The following is a 26,833-nucleotide window of genomic DNA, read 5'->3' as shown; positions in this document are numbered from 1 at the left end:
AATCCTGATTTTCTATCCTTTCATTCACTATCCCATGAGATTATTTACCGAGGACTTTACATTCTTCATTGTTTGGTCTGCACTCATCATTAATTTCAGTAAGATTCAGCTTTGCCTTTCAAGTTTTTTCCTTCCTTAGTGGACTTTGTTAAATCTTAATTCCATATTGCTCTACTTGTCTTTTGACAACAATACATAGAATGGAATACATATCCTTGATAGCCCCTGTTAATTCACAATTTTAATGCCTCCACATCACCTCAATATCAACTTGTACTACAGTACTTCATCACAGTTCCTCAGCTACTCATTTAACATCAGATGGAAGTCAAGTTTAACAGTTATATTCATTAAATTTTCTACTCTTATCCTGATCCTTCTCTTTTTTCTAATATTGTATCATCTAGAATAATGAGCTAACCTAAATATTGATGATCACCTGAAATGATAATTTCCCATCCATCCCTCTAATAAATTGCAAATCATGCAAGCTAGCTGTTATATTATTTCTTACCAAAATCTTATTAATATTGCCCTTATCTCTGTCTTCTTTGTTTCTTAACTAGCTGTATATATGGATATCTTCATGTTGAAAATATGTGCATGTGGCTCTTCTTATATCCACTTGATTATGCTTTCCATGAATTGCTTTACCATGATAATCTTTGCTTGGGACTCCCTGGCTGCTCATCTTTCCTTTTACAAAGTTCCTCACTCATTTTGAATCTTACTTTAAACTCATTTAATTCCCTGGATCCACATCTTCAAGTACTTTTTATTTTCAATCTCCCTCTAAATTGTATCTCTAGCTTCCTCTTTTCTGTTAATGTATTGTGCATCTAACCTTTGCAGTTAATCTAAACGTATATGTGAGCTGACACCCTTGCAGTCAGATTCCTGTTTGAACTACTAAGCATTCATTAACATATCTACATCCTCTTTCACATATCCATCCCCTCATCTTGCGGACTTGATCTTACAGTTACGAAACCATTCCTTTCAAAAGTTTCATAGGCTTTCAACCTTCTTTCATACAAACCTATTTAAAGGTATCCTTTCAAAACATATCTAGATTTTACATCCTCTTTTATTTATCAGTAATTTCTCTTATAATCCACTTACACATTAGAAAGAAGTACTCTTTCATCACTTTCTGTGCTTTAACTACCAACACGATGATGCACATATGTTTATTTTTATTGTACAGTGATTATAAACTTCAAACATTGTAACATGTTACACTGTGAATAATAGATGATGATTGCTTAAATGCTTCATAATGCACCTCATGGTTTTTCCATGTGAATTCATTAAATGATTTTTAGATGCATCACTATATATGGCATTTCACTTATATGATTTTCAGATATATACCAGTACATTGTTCACAATTTTATGTACAGTATAGGTATCAATATTCACTGTACAATGTGTCAGTGATATTTTAGTGTGAATCACTGAAGTAGATTTCAAGGCACAATACCAGATCACACAATACTAATCATGTGTGTCTTCCATTATGCTTAGCTGCAAGAGGGTCACAGCATTTTGCTATAATGATGTATGAGTAACTGAATCACAAGATACTTCCAAGTTCTAATGAAAGCTGCTTGTGACCTGAGCCATCTACATATATGTCTGCTGTCACTTCTTCTATAACATTCCCCACTTATTTCTTCTATATCATATTGATGAGTTTCCTGTTGTAATGAAAACGATGCTCTTCTTATAAGATAACAGTTCAACATCCTCTAAATCAATATAGCTATCATTAGTGCACTTAAAACAATCACTGATTTACTGGGTGTAGCACACATGACTGCACGAGTGTTGCAGAAAGTAGCGAATGCACTTCCTTAGGAGGGCTAGGACCTTACTTTCCCCATATACATTATGGAGGTAGCTGACACTGTAGGCTTTTTTTTTGCAAAACTAATTATAGTTGCTTCTGATATAAGGCATCTCTGCATAGTGAAAAAGCACACCATTGAATTCAAATGAGGGTGGGAAGAGGCAACCCATTCAACCATGGTTAGTCATCATGCTGAGTACATTCAAGTGCAGTGAAATATCGCTGAGGGTTAAACATAGAGATTACTTTCAGTATTCAGATTACCCAATACAAGATCATATAACATCATTTTCATACATATTTTCTATTTTTTCCTCACTTTTTTTATGTACCTCCAAAATCCTTAGTCTCTATGTCAATAGATGTCTTCATAGTTGTACTTTCTCATGTGAAGGGTTTTCCGATATGTTGAAACTGTGTTTTCTAAGGATGGGTAATTTCCAGAGTATAGATGTAAAAGTGTGACTCATTTTGGTCTGGGGATGATGATTCTGATGATTGTATGTTTGTTAGGCTGGAGTTTAAGACTTGGTTGGGAAATTAGTTGTTTAGTGTTTGTCAGATTATATCAGTTTGTATTTCAATTGCCTGAGTTATATTTGTTTGGGGCGTATGGGGGCCTTTGAATAAAGGTTGCTAAAGTGTGAGGCAGGGGTAAGCTTTGTATTTCTACCTGGGGATGATGATTAGTTATTCAGTGGTTTGGGTGAGAGGAGTCTACTGCTGTTCCGCAGAATTGAGGATATGTACATGTTTATATATGTCTATGTATGTATATGTATGTATACGTTGAAATGTATAGGTATGTATATGTGCATGTGTGGGCGTTTATGTATATACAAGTGTATGTGGATGTGTTGGGCCATTCTTTCATCTGTTTCCTAGCATTACCTCTGTAATACGGGAGACAGCGACTAAGTATGATAAATAAATGAATAATATATATAAATATATATGTTTCATCAGCGAACAACAACTGACTCATTTCCCTGGTGGCTGATTCATGTGAGAAACTGCAGAAGCTGGTGACTGAGTTTGGTAAAGTGTGTGAAAGAAGAAAGTTAAGAGTAAATGTGAATAAGAGCAAGGTTATTAGGCACAGTAGGGTTGAGGATCAAGTCAATTGGGAGGTAAGTTTGAATGGAGAAAAACTGGAGGAAGTAAAGTGTTTTAGATATCTGGGAGTGGATCTGGCAGCGGATGGAACCATGGAAGCGGAAGTGGATCATAGGGTGGGGGAGGGGGCGAAAATCCTGGGAGCTTTGAAGAATGTGTGGAAGTCGAGAACATTATCTCGGAAAGCAAAAATGGGTATGTTTGAAGGAATAGTGGTTCCAACAATGTTGCATGGTTGCGAGGCGTGGGCTATGGATAGAGTTGTGCGCAGGAGGATGGATGTGCTGGAAATGAGATGTTTGAGGACAATGTGTGGTGTGAGGTGGTTTGATCGAGTAAGTAACGTAAGGGTAAGAGAGTTGCGTGGAAATAAAATGAGCGTGGTTGAGAGAGCAGAAGAGGGTGTTTTGAAATGGTTTAGGCACATGGAGAGAATGAGTGAGGAAAGATTGACCAACAGGATATATGTGTCGGAGGTGGAGGGAGCATGGAGAAGAGGGAGACCAAATTGGAGGTGGAAAGATGGAGTGAAAAAGATTTTGTGTGATCGGGGCCTGAACATGCAGGAGGGTGAAAGGAGCAAGGAATAGAGTGAATTGGATCGATGTGGTATACTGGGGTTGACGTGCAGTCAGTGGATTGAATCAGGGCATGTGAAGCATCTGGGGTAAACCATGGAAAGCTATGTAGGTATGTATATTTGCGTGTGTGGACGTATGTATATACATGTGTATGGGGGTGGGTTGGGCCATTTCTTTCGTCTGTTTCCTTGCGCTACCTCGCAAACGCGGGAGACAGCGACAAAGCAAAAAAAAAATATATGTTTATTTGTTTATCATACTTTTTCGCTGTCCCCGCGTTAGCGAGGTCGCGCAAGGAAACAGACGAAAGAATGGCCCAACCCACCCACATACACATGTATATACATACATGTCAACACACGCGCATATACATACCTATACACCTCAACGTATACATATATATATACACACACAGACATATACATATATACACATGTACAGAATTCATACTGTCTGCCCTTATTCATTCCCGTCGCCACCCCACCACACATGAAATGACAACCCCCCTTCCCCTGTGTGTACGCGAGGTAGTGCTAGGAAAAGACAACAAAGGCCACATTTGTTCACACTCGGTCTCTAGCTGTCATGTATAATGCACTGAAACCACAGCCCCCTTTCTACATCCAGGCCCCACAAAACTTTCCATGGTTTACCCCAAATGCTTCACATTACCTGGTTCAATCCATTGACAGCACGTCGACCCTGTTATACCACATCATTCCAGTTCACTCTATTCCTTGCACGCCTTTCATCCTCCTGCATGTACAGGCCCCGATCACTCAAAATCTTTTTCACAACATCTTTCCACCTCCAATTTGGTGTCCCACTTCTTGTTCCCTCCACCTCTAACACATATATCCTCTTTGTCAATTTTTCCTCACACATTCTCACCATGTGACCAAACCATTTCAAAACACCGTCTTCTGCTTTCTCAACCACACTCTTTTTATTGCCTTACATCTCTCTTACCCTTTCGTTACTTACTCTTTCAAACCACCTCACACCATATATTGTCCTCAAACATATCATTTCCAGCACATCCACCCTCCTGCGCACAACTCTATCTATAGCCCATGCCTCGCAACCATATAACATTTTTGGAACCACTGTTACTTCAAACATACCCGTTTTTGCTCCAAGGTAACGTTCTTGACTTCCACACATTTTTCAACGCTCCCAGAACTTTCGCCCCCTCCCCACCCTATGACTCACTTCTGCTTCCATGGTTCCATCCGCTGCCAAATCCACTCCCAGATATCTAAAACACTTCACTTCCTCCAGCTTTTCTCCCTTCAAATTTACCTCCCAATTGACTTGTCCCTCAACCCTACTGTACCTAATAACCTTGCTTTTATTCACATTTACTCTCAGCTTTCTTCTTTCACACTCTTTACCAAACTTAGTCACCAGCTTCTGCAGTTTCTAACATGAATCAGCACCAGTGCTGTATCATCAGCTTACAACAACTGACACACTTCCCAAGCTCTCTCATCCACAACAGACTGCTTACTTGCCCCTCTTTCCAAAACTCTTGCTTTCACCTTCCCAACAACCCCATCCATAAAAAAATTAAACAACCATGGAGACATCACACACCCCTGCCACAAACCAACATTCCTTGAGAACCAATCACTTTCCTGTTTTCCTACATGTACACATGCCTTACATCCTTGATAAAAACTTTTCACTTCTAACAACTTACCTCCCACACCATATATTCTTAATACCTTCCACAGAGCATCTCTATCAACTCTATCATATGCCTACTCCAGATCCATAAATGCTACATACAAATCCATTTGCTTTTCTAAATATTTCTCACATACATTCTTCGAAGCAAACACCTGATCCACACATCCTCTGCCCCTTCTGAAACCACACTGCTCTTCCTTGATCTGATGCTCTGTATGTGCCTTCACCCTCTCAATCAATACCCTCCCATGTAATTTCCCAGGAATACTCAACAAACTTACACCTTTGTAATTTGAGCACTCACTCTTATCCCTTTGCCTTTGTACAATGGCACTATGCAAGCATTCTGCCCATCCTCAGGCACCTCACCATAAGTCATACATACATTAAATAACCTTACCAAGCAGTCAACAATACAGTCACCCCTTTTTTAATAAATTCCACTGCAATACCATCCAAAGCCACTGCCTTGCTGGCTTTCATTTTCAGCAAAGCTTTTACTACCTCTTCTCTGTTTACCAAATCATTTTCCTTAACCCTCTCACTTTGCACACCACCTTGACCAAAACACCCTATATCTGCCACTCTATCATCAAGCACATTTAACAAACCTTCAAAATACTCACTCCATCTCCTCACATCGCCACTGCTTGTTATCACCTCCCCATTTGCCCCTTTCACTGATGTTGCCATTTGTTCCCTTGTCTTGTGCACTTTATTTACCTCCTTCCAAAACATCTTTTTATTGAAAAAGGGGGTGACTCTATTGTTGACTGGTTGGTAAGGTTATTTAATGTATGTATGATTCATGGTGAGGTGCCTGAGGATTGGTGGAATCCTTGCATAGTGCCATTGTACAAAGGCAAAGGGGATAAGAGTAGGTGCTCAAATTACAGAGGTATAAGTCTGTTGAGTATTCCTGGTAAATTATATAGGAGGGTATTGATTGAGAGGGTGAAGGCATGTACAAAGCATCAGATTGGGGAAGAGCAGTGTGGTTTCAGAAGTGGTAGAGGGTGTGTGGATCAGGTGTTTGCTTTGAAGAATATATGTGAGAAATACTTAGAAAAGCAAATGGATTTGTATGTAGCATTTATGGATCTGGAGAAGGCATATGATAAAGTTGATAGAGATGCTCTGTGGAAGGCATTAAGAATATATGGTGTGGGAGGCAAGTTGTTAGAAGCAGTGAAAAGTTTTTATCGAGGATGTAAGGCATGTGTACGTGTAGGAAGAGATGAAAGTGATTGGTTCTCAGTGAATGTAGGTTTGTGGCAGGGATGTGTGATGTCTCCATGGTTGTTTAATTTGTTTATGGATGGAGTTGCTAGGGAGGTGAATGCAAGAGTTTTTTGGAAAGAGGGGCAAGTCTGCAGTCTGTTGTGGATGAGAAAGCTTGGGAAGTGAGTCAGTTGTTGTTTGCTGATGATACAGCGCTGGTGGCTGATTCATGTGAGAAACTGCAGAAGCTGGTGACTGAGTTTGGTAAAGTGTGTGAAAGAAGAAAGTTGAGAGTAAATGTGAATAAGAGCAAGGTTATTGGGTACAGTAGGGTTGAGGGTCAAGTCAATTGGGAGGTAAGTTTGAATCGAGAAAAACTGGAGGAAGTGAAGTGTTTTTAGATATCTGGGAGTGGATTTGGCAGTGGATGGAACCATGGAAGCAGAAGTGAGTCATAGGGTGGGGGAGGGGGCAAAAATTCTAGGAGCCTTGAAGAATGTGTGGAAGTCGAGAACATTATCTCGGAAAGCAAAAATGGGTATGTTTGAAGGAATAGTGGTTCCAACAAAGTTGTATGGTTGCGAGGCGTGGGCTGTGGATAGAGTTGTGCGCAGGAGGATGGATGTGCTGGAAATGAGATGTTTGAGGACAACATGTGGTGTGAGGTGGTTTGATCGAGTAAGTAATAATAGGGTGACAGAGATGTGTGGTAATAAAAAGAGTGTGGTTGAGAGAGCAGAAGAGGGTGTTTTGAAATGGTTTGGTCACATGGAGAGAATGAGTGAGGAAAGATTGACCAAGAGGATATATGTGTCAGAGGTGGAGGGAACAAGGAGAAGTGGGAGACCAAATTGGAGGTGGAATGATGTTGTGAAAAAGATTTTGAGTGATCAGGGCCTGAACATGCAGGAGGGTGAAAGGCGGGCAAGGAATAGAGTGAATTAGAACGATGTGGTATACCGGGGTTGACGTGCTGTCAATGGATTGAAGCAGGGCATGTGAAGCGTCTGGGGTAAACCATGGAAAGTTGTTTGGGGCCTGGATGTGGAAAGGGAGCTGTGGTTTTCGGGCATTATTGCATGACAGTTAGAGACTGAGTGTAAACAAATGGGGCCTTTGTTGTCTTTTCCTAGCACTACCTCGCACACATGAGGGGGGAGGGGGATGGTATTCCATGTGTGGCGAGGTGGCGATGGGAATGAATAAAGGCAGACAGTGTGAATTGTGTGCATGTGCATATATGTATGTGCATATGTGTGTATATATATGTGTACATTGAGATGTATAGGTATGTATATTTGCGTGTGTGGACATGTATGTATATAAATGTGTATGGGGGTGGGTTGGGCCATTTCTTTCGTCTGTTTCCTTGCGCTACCTCGCAAACGCGGGAGACAGCGACAAAGCAAAATAAATAAATAAATATATATATATATATATACATACACATGTATATACATACGTCCACACACGCAAATATACATACCTACACAGCTTTCCATGGTTTACCCCAGACGCTTCACATGCCCCGATTCAATCCACTGACAGCACGTCAACCCCGGTATACCACATCGCTCCAATTCACTCTATTCCTTGCCCTCCTTTCACCCTCCTGCATGTTCAGGCCCCGATCACACAAAATCTTTTTCACTCCATCTTTCCACCTCCAATTTGGTCTCCCTCTTCTCCTCGTTCCCTCCACCTCCGACACATATATCCTCTTGGTCAATCTTTCCTCACTCATTCTCTCCATGTGCCCAAACCATTTCAAAACACCCTCTTCTGCTCTCTCAACCACGCTCTTTTTATTTCCACACATCTCTCTTACCCTTACGTTACTTACTCGATCAAACCACCTCACACCACACATTGTCCTCAAACATCTCATTTCCAGCACATCCATCCTCCTGCGCACAACTCTATCCATAGCCCACGCCTCGCAACCATACAACATTGTTGGAACCACTATTCCTTCAAACATACCCATTTTTGCTTTCCGAGATAATGTTCTCGACTTCCACACATTCTTCAAGGCTCCCAGAATTTTCGCCCCCTCCCCCACCCTATGATCCACTTCCGCTTCCATGGTTCCATCCGCTGCCAGATCCACTCCCAGATATCTAAAACACTTCACTTCCTCCAGTTTTTCTCCATTCAAACTCACCTCCCAATTGACTTGACCCTCAACCCTACTGTACCTAATAACCTTGCTCTTATTCACATTTACTCTTAACTTTCTTCTTTCACACACTTTACCAAACTCAGTCACCAGCTTCTGCAGTTTCTCACATGAATCAGCCACCAGCGCTGTATCATCAGCGAACAACAACTGACTCACTTCCCAAGCTCTCTCATCCCCAACAGACTTCATACTTGCCCCTCTTTCCAAAACTCTTGCATTCACCTCCCTAACAACCCCATCCATAAACAAATTAAACAACCATGGAGACATCACACACCCCTGCCGCAAACCTACATTCACTGAGAACCAATCACTTTCCTCTCTTCCTACACGTACACCTGCCTTACATCCTCGATAAAAACTTTTCACTGCTTCTAACAACTTGCCTCCCACACCATATATTCTTAATACCTTCCACAGAGCATCTCTATCAACTCTATCATATGCCTTCTCCAGATCCATAAACGCTACATACAAATCCATTTGCTTTTCTAAGTATTTCTCACATACATTCTTCAAAGCAAACACCTGATCCACACATCCTCTACCACTTCTGAAACCACACTGCTCTTCCCCAATCTGATGCTCTGTACATGCCTTCACCCTCTCAATCAATACCCTCCCATATAATTTACCAGGAATACTCAACAAACTTATACCTCTGTAATTTGAGCACTCACTCTTATCCCCTTTGCCTTTGTACAATGGCACTATGCACGCATTCCGCCAATCCTCAGGCACCTCACCGTGAGTCATACATACATTAAATAACCTTACCAACCAGTCAACAATACAGTCACCCCCTTTTTTAATAAATTCCACTGCAATACCATCCAAACCTGCTGCCTTGCCGGCTTTCATCTTCCGCAAAGCTTTTACTACCTCTTCTCTGTTTACCAAATCATTTTCCCTAACCCTCTCACTTTGCACACCACCTCGACCAAAACACCCTATATCTGCCACTCTATCATCATATATATATATATATATATATATATATATTTTTTTTTTATACTTTGTCGCTGTCTCCCGCGTTTGCGAGGTAGCGCAAGGAAACAGACGAAAGAAATGGCCCACCCCCCCCCCCATACACATGTATATACATACGTCCACACACGCAAATATACATACCTACACAGCTTTCCATGGTTTTCCCCAGACGCTTCACATGCCTTGATTCAATCCACTGACAGCACGTCAACCCCGGTATACCACATCGCTCCAATTCACTCTATTCCTTGCCCTCCTTTCACCCTCCTGCATGTTCAGGCCCCGATCACACAAAATCTTTTTCACTCCATCTTTCCACCTCCAATTTGGTCTCCCTCTTCTCCTCGTTCCCTCCACCTCCAACACATATATCCTCTTCGGTCAATCTTTCCTCACTCATTCTCTCCATGTGCCCAAACCACTTCAAAACACCCTCTTCTGCTCTCTCAACCACGCTCTTTTTATTTCCACACATCTCTCTTACCCTTACGTTACTCACTCGATCAAACCACCTCACACCACACATTGTCCTCAAACATCTCATTTCCAGCACATCCATCCTCCTGCGCACAACTCTATCCATAGCCCACGCCTCGCAACCATACAACATTGTTGGAACCACTATTCCTTCAAACATACCCATTTTTGCTTTCCGAGATAATGTTCTCGACTTCCACACATTCTTCAAGGCCCCCAGAATTTTCGCCCCCTCCCCCACCCTATGATCCACTTCCGCTTCCATGGTTCCATCCGCTGCCAGATCCACTCCCAGATATCTAAAACACTTCACTTCCTCCAGTTTTTCTCCATTCAAACTCACCTCCCAATTGACTTGACCCTCAACCCTACTGTACCTAATAACCTTGCTCTTATTCACATTTACTCTTAACTTTCTTCTTCCACACACTTTACCAAACTCAGTCACCAGCTTCTGCAGTTTCTCACATGAATCAGCCACCAGCGCTGTATCATCAGCGAACAACAACTGACTCACTTCCCAAGCTCTCTCATCCCCAACAGACTTCATACTTGCCCCTCTTTCCAAAACTCTTGCATTTACCTCCCTAACAACCCCATCCATAAACAAATTAAACAACCATGGAGACATCACACACCCCTGCCGCAAACCTACATTCACTGAGAACCAATCACTTTCCTCTCTTCCTACACGTACACATGCCTTACATCCTCGATAAAAACTTTTCACTGCTTCTAACAACTTGCCTCCCACACCATATATTCTTAATACCTTCCACAGAACATCTCTATCAACTCTATCATATGCCTTCTCCAGATCCATAAATGCTACATACAAATCCATTTGCTTTTCTATATATATATATATATATATATATATATATATATATATATATATATATATATATATATATATATACTGCTACTCCTTCCCTTGCTCTTGTCCTCTCACTAACCCCTGACTTTACTCCCAAGACATTCCCAAACCACTCTTCCCCTTTACCCTTGAGCTTCGTTTCACTCAGAGCCAAAACATCCAGGTTCCTTTCCTCAAACATACTACCTATCTCTCCTTTTTTCACATCTTGGTTACATCCACATACATTTAGACACCCCAGTCTGAGCCTTTGAGGAGGATGAGCACTCCCCGCGCGACTCTTTCTTCTGTTTCCCATTTTAGAAAGTTAAAGATACAAGGAGGGGAGGATTTCTGGCCCCCCGCTCCCGTCCCTTCTAGTCACCTTCTACGACACGCGAGGAATGCGTGGGAAGTATTCTTTCACCCCTATCCCAGCGATAATATATATATATATATATATATATATATATATATATATATATATATATATATATATATGATTTTTTTTTTTTTTTTTTTTGCCGCTGTCTCCCGCGTTTGTGAGGTAGCGCAAGGAAACAGACGAAAGAAATGGCCCAACCCACCCCCATATACATGTATATATATATATATATATATATATATATATATATATATATATGTACATACGCACATATACACACACACACACATACATATATACATACATATGAAAAATGTAAGAAGTAATTCAGAAAACTGAAACTTCTAGCTTGAAATGAAATGAAAAATGAATGTCACATAATGGTTCAACCTCTGGCTATGGAAAGGGAAATGTATAATTTATTTACACAAACGTCAATAGTAGTTTTCATCAATTTAACCACTGTATCATACTGCCTGGTCCACTTCTCTTATCATGAAACAGGAATATTGGCTTATGATGTTTCTCAATTGTCTTCATTACACAAAGTACAACCATATCTTGTATACATGAGGGTAGGTAGTTGGTCATCCACCATAATAAAACCTTGACAGACCAAAAATTTACCTGGACCTCAACTTTTCCAGTACATTTATGAAAAGCACCTTTTTGCTTTCCATCTCTATCACTTTGAAAAAAAAAACTCCCTTTGTTCACATTTCAATGAAAGAATAAGCTTCCATGTCTGAAACAGGAGTTGTGGGAGTATGTGATAGAATGTAAGAAAGTAAATATTCGATTAATATGAGTAAAACTGAAAGTTGATGGAGAGAGATGGGTGATTTTTGGTGCATATGCACCTGGGCATGAGAAGAAAGATCATGAGAGGCAAGTGTTTTGGGAGCAGCTGAATGAGTGTGTTAGTGGTTTTGATGCACGAGACCGGGTTATAGTGATGGGTGATTTGAATGCAAAGGTGAGTAATGTGGCAGTTAAGGGTATAATTGGTATACATGGGGTGTTCAGTGTTGTAAATGGAAATGGTGAAGAGCTTGTAGATTTATGTGCTGAAAAAGGACTGGTGATTGGGAATACCTGGTTTAAAAAGCGAGATATACATAAGTATACGTATGTAAGCAGGAGAGATGGCCAGAGAGCGTTACTGGATTACGTGTTAATTGACAGGCGCGCGAAAGAGAGACTTTTGGGGTGTTCAGTGTTGTAAATGGAAATGGTGAAGAGCTTGTAGATTTATGTGCTGAAAAAGGACTGGTGATTGGGAATACCTGGTTTAAAAAGCGAGATATACATAAGTATACGTATGTAAGCAGGAGAGATGGCCAGAGAGCGTTACTGGATTACGTGTTAATTGACAGGCGCGCGAAAGAGAGACTTTTAGATGTTAATGTGCTGAGAGGTGCAACTGGAGGGATGTCTGATCATTATCTTGTGGAGGCTAAGGTGAAGATTTGTATGGGTTTTCAGAAAAGAAGAGTGAATGTTGGGGTGAAGAGGGTGGTGAGAGTAAGTGAGCTTGGGAAGGAGACTTGTGTGAGGAAGTACCAGGAGAGACTGAGTACAGAATGGAAAAAGGTGAGAACAATGGAAGTAAGGGGAGTGGGGGAGGAATGGGATGTATTTAGGGAATCAGTGATGGAGTGCACAAAAGATGCTTGTAGCATGAGAAGAGTGGGAGGTGGGTTGATTAGAAAGGGTAGTGAGTGGTGGGATGAAGAAGTAAGATTATTAGTGAAAGAGAAGAGAGAGGCATTTGGACGATTTTTGCAGGGAAAAAATGCAATTGAGTGGGAGATGTATAAAAGAAAGAGACAGGAGGTCAAGAGGAAGGTGCAAGAGGTGAAAAAGAGGTCAAATGAGAGTTGGGGTGAGAGAGTATCATTAAATTTTAGGGAGAATAAAAAGATGTTCTGGAAGGAGGTAAATAAAGTGCGTAAGACAAGGGAGCAAATGGGAACTTCAGTGAAGGGCACAAATGGGGAGGTGATAACAAGTAGTGGTGATGTGAGGAGATGGAGTGAGTATTTTGAAGGTTTGTTGAATGTGTTTGATGATAGAGTGGCAGATATAGGGTGTTTTGGTCGAGGTGGTGTGCAAAGTGAGAAGGTTAGGGAGAATGATTTGGTAAACAGAGAAGAAGTAGTAAGAGCTTTGCGGAAAATGAAAGCCGGCAAGGCAGCAGGTTTGGATGGTATTGCAGTGGAATTTATTAAAAAAGGGGGTGACTGTATTATTGACTGGTTGGTAAGGTTATTTAATGTATGTATGACTCATGGTGAGGTGCCTGAGGATTGGCGGAATGCGTGCATAGTGCCATTGTACAAAGACAAAGGGGATAAGAGTGAGTGCTCAAATTACAGAGGTATAAGTTTGTTGAGTATTCCTGGTAGATTATATGGGAGGGTATTGATTGAGAGGGTGAAGGTATGTACAGAGCATCAGACTGGGGAAGAGCAGTGTGGTTTCAGAAGTGGTAGAGGATGTGTGGATCAGGTGTTTGCTTTGAAGAATGTATGTGAGAAATACTTAGAAAAGCAAATGGATTTGTATGTAGCATTTATGGATCTGGAGAAGGCATATGATAGAGTTGCTAGAGATGCTCTGTGGAAGGTATTAAGAATATAAGGTATGGGAGGCAAGTTGTTAGAAGTAGTGAAAAGTTTTTATCGAGGATGTAAGGCATGTGTACGTGTAGGAAGAGAGGAAAGTGATTGGTTCTCAGTGAATGTAGGATTGCGGCAGGGGTGTGTGATGTCTCCATGGTTGTTTAATTTGTTTATGGATGGGGTTGTTAGGGAGGTAAATGCAAGAGTTTTGGAAAGAGGGGCAAGTATGAAGTCTGTTGTGGATGAGAGAGCTTGGGAAGTGAGTCAGTTGTTGTTCGCTGATGATACAGCGCTGGTGGCTGATTCATGTGAGAAACTGCAGAAGCTGGTGACTGAGTTTGGTAAAGTGTGTGAAAGAAGAAAGTTAAGAGTAAATGTGAATAAGAGCAAGGTTATTAGGTACAGTAGGGTTGAGGGTCAAGTCAGTTGGGAGGTAAGTTTGAATGGAGAAAAACTGGAGGAAGTAAAGTGTTTTAGATATCTGGGAGTGGATCTGGCAGCGGATGGAACCATGGAAGCGGAAGTGGATCATAGGGTGGGGGAGGGGGCGAAAATCCTGGGAGCCTTGAAGAATGTGTGGAAGTCGAGAACATTATCGCGGAAAGCAAAAATGGGTATGTTTGAAGGAATAGTGGTTCCAACAATGTTGTATGGTTGCGAGGCGTGGGCTATGGATAGAGTTGTGCGCAGGAGGATGGATGTGCTGGAAATGAGATGTTTGAGGACAATGTGTGGTGTGAGGTGGTTTGATCGAGTAAATAACGTAAGGGTAAGAGAGATGTGTGGAAATAAAATGAGCGTGGTTGAGAGAGCAGAAGAGGGTGTTTTGAAATGGTTTGGGCACATGGAGTGAATGAGTGAGGAAAGATTGACCAAGAGGATATATGTGTCGGAGGTGGAGGGAACGAGGAGAAGTGGGAGACCAAATTGGAGGTGGAAAGATGGAGTGAAAAAGATTTTGTGTGATCGGGGCCTGAACATGCAGGAGGGTGAAAGGCAGGCAAGGAATAGAGTGAATTGGATCGATGTGGTATACTGGGGTTGACGTGCTGTCAGTGGATTGAATCAGGGCATGTGAAGCGTCTGGGGTAAACCATGGAAAGCTATGTAGGTATGTATATTTGCGTGTGTGGACGTATGTATATACATGTGTATGGGGGTGGGTTGGGCCATTTCTTTCGTCTGTTTCCTTGCGCTACCTCGCAAACGCGGGAGACAGCGACAAAGCAAAAAAAAAAGAAATATATATATATATATATATATATATATATATATATATATATTTTTTATCCCTGGGGATAGGGGAGAAAGAATACTTCCCACATATTCCCTGTGTGTCGTAGAAGGCGACTAAAAGGGAAGTGAGCGGGGGGCTGGAAATCCTCCCCTCTCATTTTTTTTTTAATTTTCCAAAAGAAGGAACAGAGGAGGGGGCCAGGTGAGGATATTTCCTCAAAGGCCCTGTCCTCTGTTCTTAACGCTACCTCGCTAATGTGGGAAATGGCGAATAGTATGAAAGAAAAAGAATATATTATTTTTTATTTATTTTATTTATTTATTTTACTTTGTCACTGTCTCATGCGTTAGGAGGTACCGCAAGGAAACAGACGAAAGAATGGCCCAACCCACCCAAATACAACTGTATATACATACACGTCCACACATGCAAATATACATACCTATACATCTCAGTGTATACATATATGTACACACAGACATATACATATATTCACATGTACATAATTCATATTGTCTGCCTTTATTCATTCCCATCGCCACCCTGCCACACATGAAATAACTACCGCTCCGCCCGCATGTGCACAAGGTAGTGATAGGAAAAGACAACAAAGGCCACATTTGTTCTCACTTAATCTCTAGCTGTCACGTATAATGCACTGAAACCACAGCTCCCTTTCCACATCCAGGCCCCACAGAACTTTCCATGGTTTACCCCAGACGCTTCACATGCCCTGGTTCAATCCATTGACAGCACGTCGACCCCGATATACCACACCATTCCTACTCAGTTTATTCCTTGTACGCCTTTTTCCCTCCTGCATGTTCAGGCCTCTCCCCCTCCCTCCACCTCTGACACATATATACTCTTTGTCAATCTATCCTCACTCATTCTCTGTATGTGACCAAACCATTTCAAAACACCCTCTTCTGCTCTCTCAACCACACTCTTTTTATTACCACACATCTCTCTTACCCTTTCATTACTTACTTGATCAAACCACCTCACACCACATATTGTCCTCAAACATTTCATTTCCAGCACATCCACCCTCCTCCGCACAACTTTATCTATTGCCCATGCCTCACAAACTTATAACATTGTTGGAACCACTGTTCCTTCAAACATACCCATTTTTGCTTTCCAAGATAACGTTCTCGACTTCCACACATTCTTAAGCGCTCCCAGAACTCCCCCTCCACACACGGACACGCACATGCACGCACGCACGCACAAAAATTATTCATTTCCGGTTCCATGGTTCCATCTGGTAGCATATCCACTCCCAGATATCTAAAACACTTCACTTCCTCCAGTTTTTCTCCATTCAAACTTACCTCCCAATTGACTTGTCCCTCAACCCTACTGTACCTAATAACCTTGTTCTTATTCACATTTACTCTCAGCTTTCTTTTTTCACACAATTTACTAAACCCAGTGACCAGCTTCTGCCACTAGCGCTGTATCATCAGCGAACAACAACTGACTCACTTCCCAAGCTCTCTCATCCACAACAGACTGCATACTTACCCCTCTTTCCAAAACTCTTGCATTCACCTCCCTAACAACCCAATCCATAAACAAATTAAACAACCATAGAGACGTCACACCCCCATGCCGCAAACCAACACTCACTTAGAACCAATCACTTTCCTCTCTTCCTACACGTACACATGCCTTACATCCTCGATAGAAACTTTTCTCTGCTTCTAAAGACTTGCCTCCCACACCATATATTCTTAATACCTTCCACAGAGCATATCTATCAGTTCTCTCATATGCCTTCTCCAGATCCATAAATTGTACATACAAATCCATTTGCTTATCTAAGTATTTCTCACATACATTCTTCAAAGCAAACACCTGATCCACACATCCTCTACCACTTCTGAAACCACCCTGCTCTTCCCCAGTCTGATGCTCTGTGCATGCCTTCACCCTCTCAGTCAATACCCTCCCATATAATTTCCCAGGAATACTCAGCAAACTTATACCTCTGTAATTTGAGCACTCACTCTTATCCCCTTTGCCTTTTTACAATGGCACTATGCAAGCATTTCGCCAATCCTCAGGCACCTAACCATGAGTCATACATACATTAAATAACCTTACCAACCAGTCAACAATAGAGTCACCTCTTTTTTAATAAATTCCACTGCAATACCATCCAAACCTGCTGCCTTGCCGGCTTTCATCTTCTGCAAAGCTTTTACTACCTCTTCTCTGTTTACCAAATCATTTTCCCTAACCTTCTCACTTTGCACACCACCTCGACCAAAACACCCTATATCTGCCACTCTATCATCAAACACATTCAACAAACCTTCAAAATACTCACTCCATCTCCTTCTCACATCACCACTACTTGTTATCACCTCGCCATTAGCGCCCCTCACTGAAGTTCCCATTTGCTCCCTTGTCTTACGCACTTTATTTACCTCCTTCCAAAACTGCTTTTATTCTCCCTAAAATTTGATGATACTCTCTCACCCCAACTCTCATTTGCCCTCTTTTTCACCTCTTGCACCTTTCTCTTGACCTCCTGCCTCTTTCTTTTATACATCTCCCACTCATTTGCATTTTTTCCCTGCAAAAATCGTCCAAATGCCTCTCTCTTCTCTTTCACTAATAATCTTACTTCTTCATCCCACCACTCACTACCCTTTCTAGTCTCCCCACCTCCTATGCTTCCCATGCCACAAGCATCTTTTGCGCAATCCATCACTGCTTCCCTAAATACATCCCATTCCTCCCCCACTCCCCGTACGTCCTTTGTTCTCACCTTTTTCCATTCTGTACTCAGTCTCTCCTGGTACTTCCTCGCACAAGTCTCCTTCCTAAGCTCACTTAATCTCACCACTCTCTTCACCCCAACATTCTTCTTTTCTGAAAACCTGTACAAAACTTCACCTTTGTCTCCACAAGATAATGATCAGACATCACTCCAGTTGCACCTCTCAGCACTATAACATCCAAAAGTCTCTCTTTCGTGTGCCTATTAATTAAAATGTAATCCAGTAACACTCGCTATCCACCTCTCCTACTTACATACGTATACTTATGTATATCTCTCTTTTTAAACCACGTATTCCCAGTCACCAGTCCTTTTTTGGCACATAAATCTTCAAGCTCTTCACAGTTTCCATTTATAACACTGAACACCCCATGTACACCAATTATTTCCTCAACTGCCACATTACTCACCTATACATTCAAATCACCCTTCACTATAACCCAGTCTCGTGCATCAAAACTACTAACACACTCACTCAGCTACTCCCAAAACACTTGCCTCTCATGATCTTTCTTCTCCTGCTCAGGTGCATATGCACCACTTTCAGTTTTACCTATATCAATCTAGAGTTTACTTTCTTACACTCTATCACATACTCCCACCACTCCTGTTTCAGGAGTAGTGCTACTCCTTCCCTTGCTCTTGTCCTCTAACTAACCCCTAACTTTACTCCCAAGACATTCCCAAACCACTCTTCCCCTTTACCCTTGAGCTTCGTTTCACTCAGATCCAAAACATCCAGGTTCCTTTCCTCAAACATACTACCTATCTCTCCTTTTTTCTCATCTTGTTTACATCCACACACCTATAGACACCCCAATCTGAGCCTTCAAGGAGGATGAGCACTCCCCGCATAACTCCTCCTTCTGTTTCCCCTTTTAGGAAGTTAAAATACAAGGAGGGGAGGGCTCCCAGTCCCTCACTCCCCTCCTCTTTATTCGCCTTCTACGACACGTGAGGAATGCGTGGGAAGTATTCTTTCTCCCCTATCCCCAGGGATAATATATATATATATATATATATATATATATATATATATATATATATATATATATATATATATATTATCCCTGGGGATAGGGGAGAAAGAATACTTCCCATGTATTCCCTGCGTGTCGTAGAAGGTGACTAAAAGGGAAGGGAGCGGGGAGCTGGAAATCCTCCCCTCTCGTTTTTTTTTAATTTTCCAAAAGAAGGAACAGAGGGGGCCAGGTGAGGATATTCCAATAAAGGCCCAGTCCTCTGTTCTTAACGCTACCTCGCTAATGCGGGAAATGGCGAATAGTTTAAAAGAAAGAAAAATAAAAGATATATATATATATATATATATATATATATATATATATATATATATATATATATATATATATATCTTTTTTTTTTGCTTTGTCGCTGTCTCCCGCGTTTGCGAGGTAGCACAAGGAAACAGACGAAAGAAATGGCCCAACCCACCCCCATACACATGTATATACATACACGTCCACACACACAAATATACATACCTATACATCTCAATGTACACATATATATACACACACACAGACACATACATATATACCCATGCACACAATTCCCACTGTCTGCCTTTATTCATTCCCATCACCACCTCGCCACACATGGAATACCATCCCCCTCCCCGCTTATGTGTGCGAGGTAGCGCTAGGAAAAGACAACAAAGGCCCCATTCGTTCACACTCAGTCTCTAGCTGTCATGCAATAATGCCCAAAACCACAGCTCCCTTTCCACATCCAGGCCCCAAACAACTTTCCATGGTTTACCCCAGACGCTTCACGTGCCCTGATTCAATCCACTGACAGCACTTCAACCCCGTTATACCACATTGATCCAATTCACTCTATTCCTTGCCCGCCTTTCACCCTCTTGCATGTTCAGGCCCCGATCACACAAAATCTTTTTCACTCCATCTTTCCACCTCCAGTTTGGTCTCCCACTTCTCCTCGTTCCCTCCACCTCCGACACATATATCCTCTTGGTCAATCTTTCCTCACTCATTCTCTCCATTTGCCCAAACCATTTCAAAACACCCTCTTCTGCTCTCTCAACCACGCTCCTTTTATTTCCACACATCTCTCTTACCCTATTATTACTTACTCAATCAAACCACCTCACACCACACATTGTCCTCAAACATCTCATTTCCAGCACATCCACCCTCCTGCACACAACTCTATCCATAGCCCACGCCTCGCAACCATACAACATTGTTGGAACCACTATTCCTTCAAACAAACCCATTTTTGCTTTCCGAGATAATGTTCTCAACTTCCACACATTCTTCAAGGCTCCCAGGATTTTTGCCCCCTCTCCCACCCTATGATTCACTTCCGCTGCAAGATCTACTCCCAGATATCTAAAACACTTAACTTCCTCCAGTTTTTCTCCATTCAAACTTGCCTCCCAGTTGACTTGACACTCAACCCTACTGTACCTAATAACCTTGCTCTTATTCACATTTACTCTTAACTTTCTTCTTTCACACACTTTACCAAACTCAGTCACCAGCTTCTGCAGTTTCTCACATGAATCAGCCACCAGCGCTGTATCATCAGCGAACAACAACTGACTCACTTCCCAAGCTCTCTCATCCACAACAAACTTCATACTTGCCCCTCTCTCCAAAACTCTTGCATTCACCTCCCTAACAACCCCATCCATAAACAAATTAAACAACCATGGAGACATCACACACCCCTGCCGCAAACCTACATTCACTGAGAACCAATCACTTTCCTCTCTTCCTACACGTACACATGCCTTACATCCTCGATAAAAACTTTTCACTGCTTCTAACAACTTGCCTCCCACACCATATATTCTTAATACCTTCCACAGAGCATCTCTATCAACTCTATCATATGCCTTCTCCAGATCCATAAATGCTACATACAAATCCATTTGCTTTTCTAAGTGTTTCTCACATACATTCTTCAAAGCAAACACCTGATCCACACATCCTCTACCACTTCTGAAACCACACTGCTCTTCCCCAATCTGATGCTCTGTACATGCCTTCATTCTCTCAATCAATATCCTCCCATATAATTTACCAGGAATACTCAACAAACTTATACCTCTGTAATTTGAGCACTCACTCTTATCCCCTTTGCCTTTGTTCAATGGCACTATGCACACATTCTGCCAATCCTCAGGCACCTCACCATGAGTCATACGTACATTGAATAACCTTACCAACCAGTCAGCAATACAGTCACCCCCTTTTTTAATCGATTCCACTGCAATACCATCCAAACCTGCTGCCTTGCCGGCTTTCATCTTCCGCAAAGCTTTTACTACCTCTTCTCTGTTTACCAAATCATTTTCCCTAACCCTCTCACTTTGCACCTATATATATATATATATATATATATATATATATATATATATATATATATATATATATATATTTTTTTTTTTTTTTTTTTTTGCCGCTGTCTCCCGCGTTTGCGAGGTAGCGCAAGGAAACAGACGAAAGAAATGGCCCAACCCACCCCCATACACATGCCTTGATTCAATCCACTGACAGCACGTCAACCCCGGTATACCACATCGCTCCAATTCACTCTATTCTTTGCCCTCCTTTCACCCTCCTGCATGTTCAGGCCCCGATCACACAAAATCTTTTTCACTCCATCTTTCCACCTCCAATTTGGTCTCCCTCTTCTCCTCGTTCCCTCCACCTCCGACACATATATCCTCTTGGTCAATCTTTCCTCACTCATTCTCTCCATGTGACCAAACCATTTCAAAACACCCTCTTCTGCTCTCTCAACCACGCTCTTTTTATTTGCACACATCTCTCTTACCCTTACGTTACTTACTCGATCAAACCACCTCACACCATATATTGTCCTCAAACATCTCATTTCTGGCACATCCACCCTCCTGCACACAACTCTATCCATAGCCCACGCCTCGCAACCATACAACATTGTTGGAACCACTATTCCTTCAAACAAACCCATTTTTGCTTTCCGAGATAATGTTCTCGACTTCCACACATTCTTCAAGGCTCCCAGGATTTTCGCCCCCTCCCCCACCCTATGATCCACTTCCGCTTCCATGGTTCCATCCCCTGCCAGATCCACTCCCAGATATCTAAAACACTTCACTTCCTCCAGTTTTTCTCCATTCAAACTCACCTCCCAATTGAATTGACCCTCAACCCTACTGTACCTAATAACCTTGCTCTTATTCACATTTACTCTTAACTTTCTTCTTTCACACACTTTACCAAACTCAGTCACCAGCTTCTGCAGTTTCTCACATGAATTAGCCACCAGCGCTGTATCATCAGCGAACAACAACTGACTCACTTCCCAAGCTCTCTCATCCCAACAGACTTCATACTTGCCCCTCTTTCCAAAACTCTTGCATTTACCTCCCTAACAACCCCATCCATAAACAAATTAAACAACCATGGAGACATCACACACCCCTGCCGCAAACCTACATTCACTGAGAACCAATCACTTTCCTCTCTTCCTACACATACACATGCCTTACATCCTCGATAAAAACTTTTCACTGCTTCTAACAACTTGCCTCCCACACCATATATTCTTAATACCTTCCACAGAGCATCTCTATCAACTCTATCATATGCCTTCTCCAGATCCATAAATGCTACATACAAATCCATTTGTTTTTCTAAGTATTTCTCACATACATTCTTCAAAGCAAACACCTGATCCACACATCCTCTACCACTTCTGAAACCACACTGCTCTTCCCCAATCTGATGCTCTGTACATGCCTTCACCCTCTCAATCAATACCCTCCCATATAATTTGCCAGGAATACTCAGCAAACTTATACCTCTGTAATTTGAGCACTCACTCTTATCCCCTTTGCCTTTGTACAATGGCACTATGCACGCATTCCACCAATCCTCAGGCACCTCACCATGAGTCATACATACATTAAATAACCTTACCAACCAGTCAACAATACAGTCACCCCCTTTTTTAATAAATTCCACTGCAATACCATCCAAACCTGCTGCCTTGCCGGCTTTCATCTTCCGCAAAGCTTTTACTACCTCTTCTCTGTGTACCAACTCATTATCCCTAACCCTCGCACTTTGCACACCACCTCGACCAAAACACCCTATATCTGCCACTCTATCATGAAACACATTCAACAAACCTTCAAAATACTCACTCCATCTCCTTCTCACATCACCACTACTTGTTATCACCTCCCCATTTGCGCCCTTCACTGAAGTTCCCATTTGCTCCCTTGTCTTATGCACTTTATTTACCTCCTTCCAGAACATCTTTTTATTCTCCCTAAAATTTAATGATAGTCTCTCACCCCAACTCTCATTTGCCCTTTTTTTCACCTCTTGCACCTTTCTCTTGACCTCCTGTCTCTTTCTTTTATACGTCTCCCACTCAATTTCATTTTTTCCCTGCAAAAATCGTCCAAATGCCTCTCTCTTCTCTTTCACTAATACTCTTACTTCTTCATCCCACCACTCACTACCCTTTCTAATCAACCCACCTCCCACTCTTCTCATGCCACAAGCATCTTTTGCGCAATCCATCACTGATTCCCTAGATACATCCCATTCCTCCCCCACTCCCCTTACTTCCATTGTTCTCACCTTTTTCCATTCTGTACTCAGTATATATAGTGCTGTAGGTTTTTATGTCTCTAGACACAGCTAGAGATATACCTTTTGTTGGGTTATAAATCATACCACATTTAAGGAGAGAAGGTGTTCTCATACATATAGGGAAACGTATTCTCACAAAAGAATATTTGTTTTAATGAAGAGAGTCTTCTTTTATTTTGATTTTCTTTAGACTACCAGATTTATCTGTGTGATGATTTATATGCTATACCATAGGCTGGAATGCATTAGATTTAACATCTAAAACATATCTTCACAAGAATTGTCATTCTGATATTTGCTTCAGTGTCCATGAAGTCCTGAAACCTCAGAATGATTATATTTGATAGTCCAGATGATCATATGCTCATTGACATAGACATATGTGTATCTATATGATTTTAAGTTCAAATTATGTTCATGACTGCATTTGAATTACCAGCTTTATATTGTGTTATAATCTTCTTGAAGACTGGAGATGTAACTACTTATTAAGGCCTGTTCAGATATTCTTCTTGTTGCTGTTTTAGTCTACTGAAGTTATTCATTCATTTATACATTTTCAGTAATGCAATCATATATATCATATATTTATGCTAATGTTGCATGTGGAAGATGTGAACTGAGTTACTTGATTTGTTGGGGATAATACAGTATCCTGTTGTCACCCATCTCTGGAAAATGATTATGATATGATTTTGATAAAAGATTAGAATTTCAAGAGCTTCTGATGTTGACTTAGAAGTAATCCAAGTCACTGATGTACTGTTTCCTCCTTTCTTAGTTTATTTCCTATTAAAGTATGTGCTCTTTTCATGTATGTTGAATCATCTCTTAAGTGGTTTTCATTCAGGTATGATTTCTGTTTATCCTTCTCTGCACATATGTATGTAAGTGTGTGAATATGTTGTATATATGCACTGACTATGATTGTTAAACTCTGTTGTAGTAGATATCATCCAGGCTGTGAATGATGTGGTCCTTCTAGACTCTGTATGCCAGCTTTGACAGGTAATTATGTATAAAGAGGAGACTGTCCCTATGATATTAGTCACTTAGGTGGTTTAGCAGTATTCCATTCACACATTGTAGAAATATTTTTATTTCCATTAAGCATTTGATAATTAATATGACATTTCCTGCACAGTTAAAACTTTTCAGATCCTTTGGCATATTTTATCCCTGATGATTGGGAAAGTGAAAGATCTTATCATTCACTAAGTGAATGAATAAATAATTCATCAGTCTCAGTTTCTCTAAATACTGTAGGTCCACAGGACCTTTAAATGTCTCTGAGTGTCTAAGCTACAGCTCATTCGGATGTGAAGCTTAGAAAATATTTCATGAAATTATGTTGAATTTAAGGATTTGAGTTTTTGCCTTGCTGTAGGTAGATCTGCTTTAAGCAAGAGGGTGAGAACTTTTTTAGAGTTTAGCACTAAATTCAATGTAGCTTTAAAGTCTGAAAAAGATGGGAACTAGATATCTGAGATTTTTATATAGAGTACAGTAGTGCAGCATCCAATAAGTAAGCTTTTCTAGTGACCATGCCCTCAGTTTCAGCCAGTCCTATGATGGAAATGCTTCCCAGGTCTAAGATACCTCATTTACATTTCAGTATGTCTTGACAATCTTTCCAAGTTTTGATAACCATCAGTGATTAGACCCCTTTCCCTATCTTAGTAGCAAGACAGCTAGCTTTGTAACCAAGTTTTGTCTGTTACACTTTTAAAATGTCTAAAAAATTAGTTTTCTTCATACTGAAAGCCTGAATACTGTATTTAGTTACTAATACTCCTGTATGTCCATATAAATAGAAAAATTATTTTTGAATTTTCACTTTTGTTTGTGTGTTTTTTTCTGAGCTATCAAAGAATTTATAGTTTGTATTTTTTTTTGTAGAGGACCCTCTGTTTTCTCTAGGCCCATATCTGTTTTCTGTATGCTCTATTACATTGTATATATATATATATATATATATATATATATATATATATATATATATATATATATATATATATATACATATATTCATATATGTATCCAATTTTCTCTAGATAAACCCCTTTTGTCTTAATTCCTCCTGTATATAATTTGTGAATACCCTAACTTGCAGCCTGTTTAAGATCATTACCTTCAGGTTTGCAGTTATTCTAGTACTGTGTGATTGTTTTGTTTCCGTATTTGCATAAGTACAACCTTTCAGTACCTCATCCAGACAGGGGAAGTGACATTTCTGCTTTTATATCTTTCATGTTTTTGAAAAGAATTTATGGAAGTGTATTTTTTAATTAGTAAGCATCATACTTTTATACAGTAGCTGCAGTAATAGTATACTTCTGTAGAACTTTTAATGTGATACTGTAATGAAAAACTTTCTTTTCATGATCAATTTTTGTCTACATAGTTTATTTGTAAATGTTTAATTCTTTATTTTATCTTGTCCAGGTTTCTCAAGAGCTTCCTACTTGAAAAACAAAGTTAAGAAACAAGGTGCCTGTCAGAGTTTTTGGAAAATGGAGAAGAGATTAAGGTAAGGGTTTTACAGCTAAATGAAATATAGTATTTATGTATTATTAACAAATATATTTCAAAATGAATAGTTTATAAGCAAAAAGATCTGCAAAACCTAGATCAGAGGAATTTGATGGCATACTGAGCAAGAGATACAAATTTAAATGTCAGAAGGTGTGACTTCCGTATCCACTGCTGATGTATTTGTAAAGTATTTTCAAGCACACTCCGTCACCAGACCTTATAGCACATACCTTAGCAAGCCAACTAATGAAATTGAGGTGGTAGATAAACCCGCAGTAACTAATTCCTTAAATGCTGGATTGATTGAAGAAAGTTGCTCACTCTGAACCAGAAAACAGTCTTCAAAACCATTATAGAATTAAAGAAGTACATATTTAAGTAAATGATATACAGAAAGAGTGAGCTGACATACCTTACATGGCCATAATGTAGTGCTTAAGTAAACATGCTGAATCATCTAGAAAGTTGGTGGAGAAGGGTGTGCTCATTAAAATTTTCTACTTTCCATGATAAAATGGAAGAATTATTTGTGAATATGAAGGATATGTACAAAAATCTTAGCTCACTTACCTCATATACAATGTAGTTCTGAAGCATATGTGGAGATCCCCAGGGTGACTGGTGGAGTTGAATGTGTGTCAGTCATTGTCAC

The 26,833-nt window shown here is 40.6% G+C and overlaps 1 protein-coding gene across 4 annotated transcripts in view; it reads left to right on the top strand.

The window, feature by feature from the left end:
* The window catches only part of cac (calcium voltage-gated channel subunit cacophony), a 1,845,957-nt gene that overhangs the window by 635,585 nt on the left and 1,183,539 nt on the right, over window positions 1-26,833 (top strand). For all 4 annotated transcript variants that reach the window (XM_071696567.1, XM_071696568.1, XM_071696569.1 and 1 more), the window contains one exon: window positions 26,092-26,176. In XM_071696567.1, coding sequence (XP_071552668.1) covers window positions 26,092-26,176 — 85 coding nt within the window. The remainder of the gene's footprint in view (window positions 1-26,091; window positions 26,177-26,833) is intronic.

Source organism: Panulirus ornatus, chromosome 59 (genome assembly GCF_036320965.1).
Source record: "Panulirus ornatus isolate Po-2019 chromosome 59, ASM3632096v1, whole genome shotgun sequence".
In the NCBI taxonomy this organism is placed as follows: domain Eukaryota; kingdom Metazoa; phylum Arthropoda; class Malacostraca; order Decapoda; family Palinuridae; genus Panulirus; species Panulirus ornatus.
The sequence above is the reverse complement of the archived record's forward strand: the minus strand, read 5'-3'. Positions and strand labels throughout refer to the sequence as shown.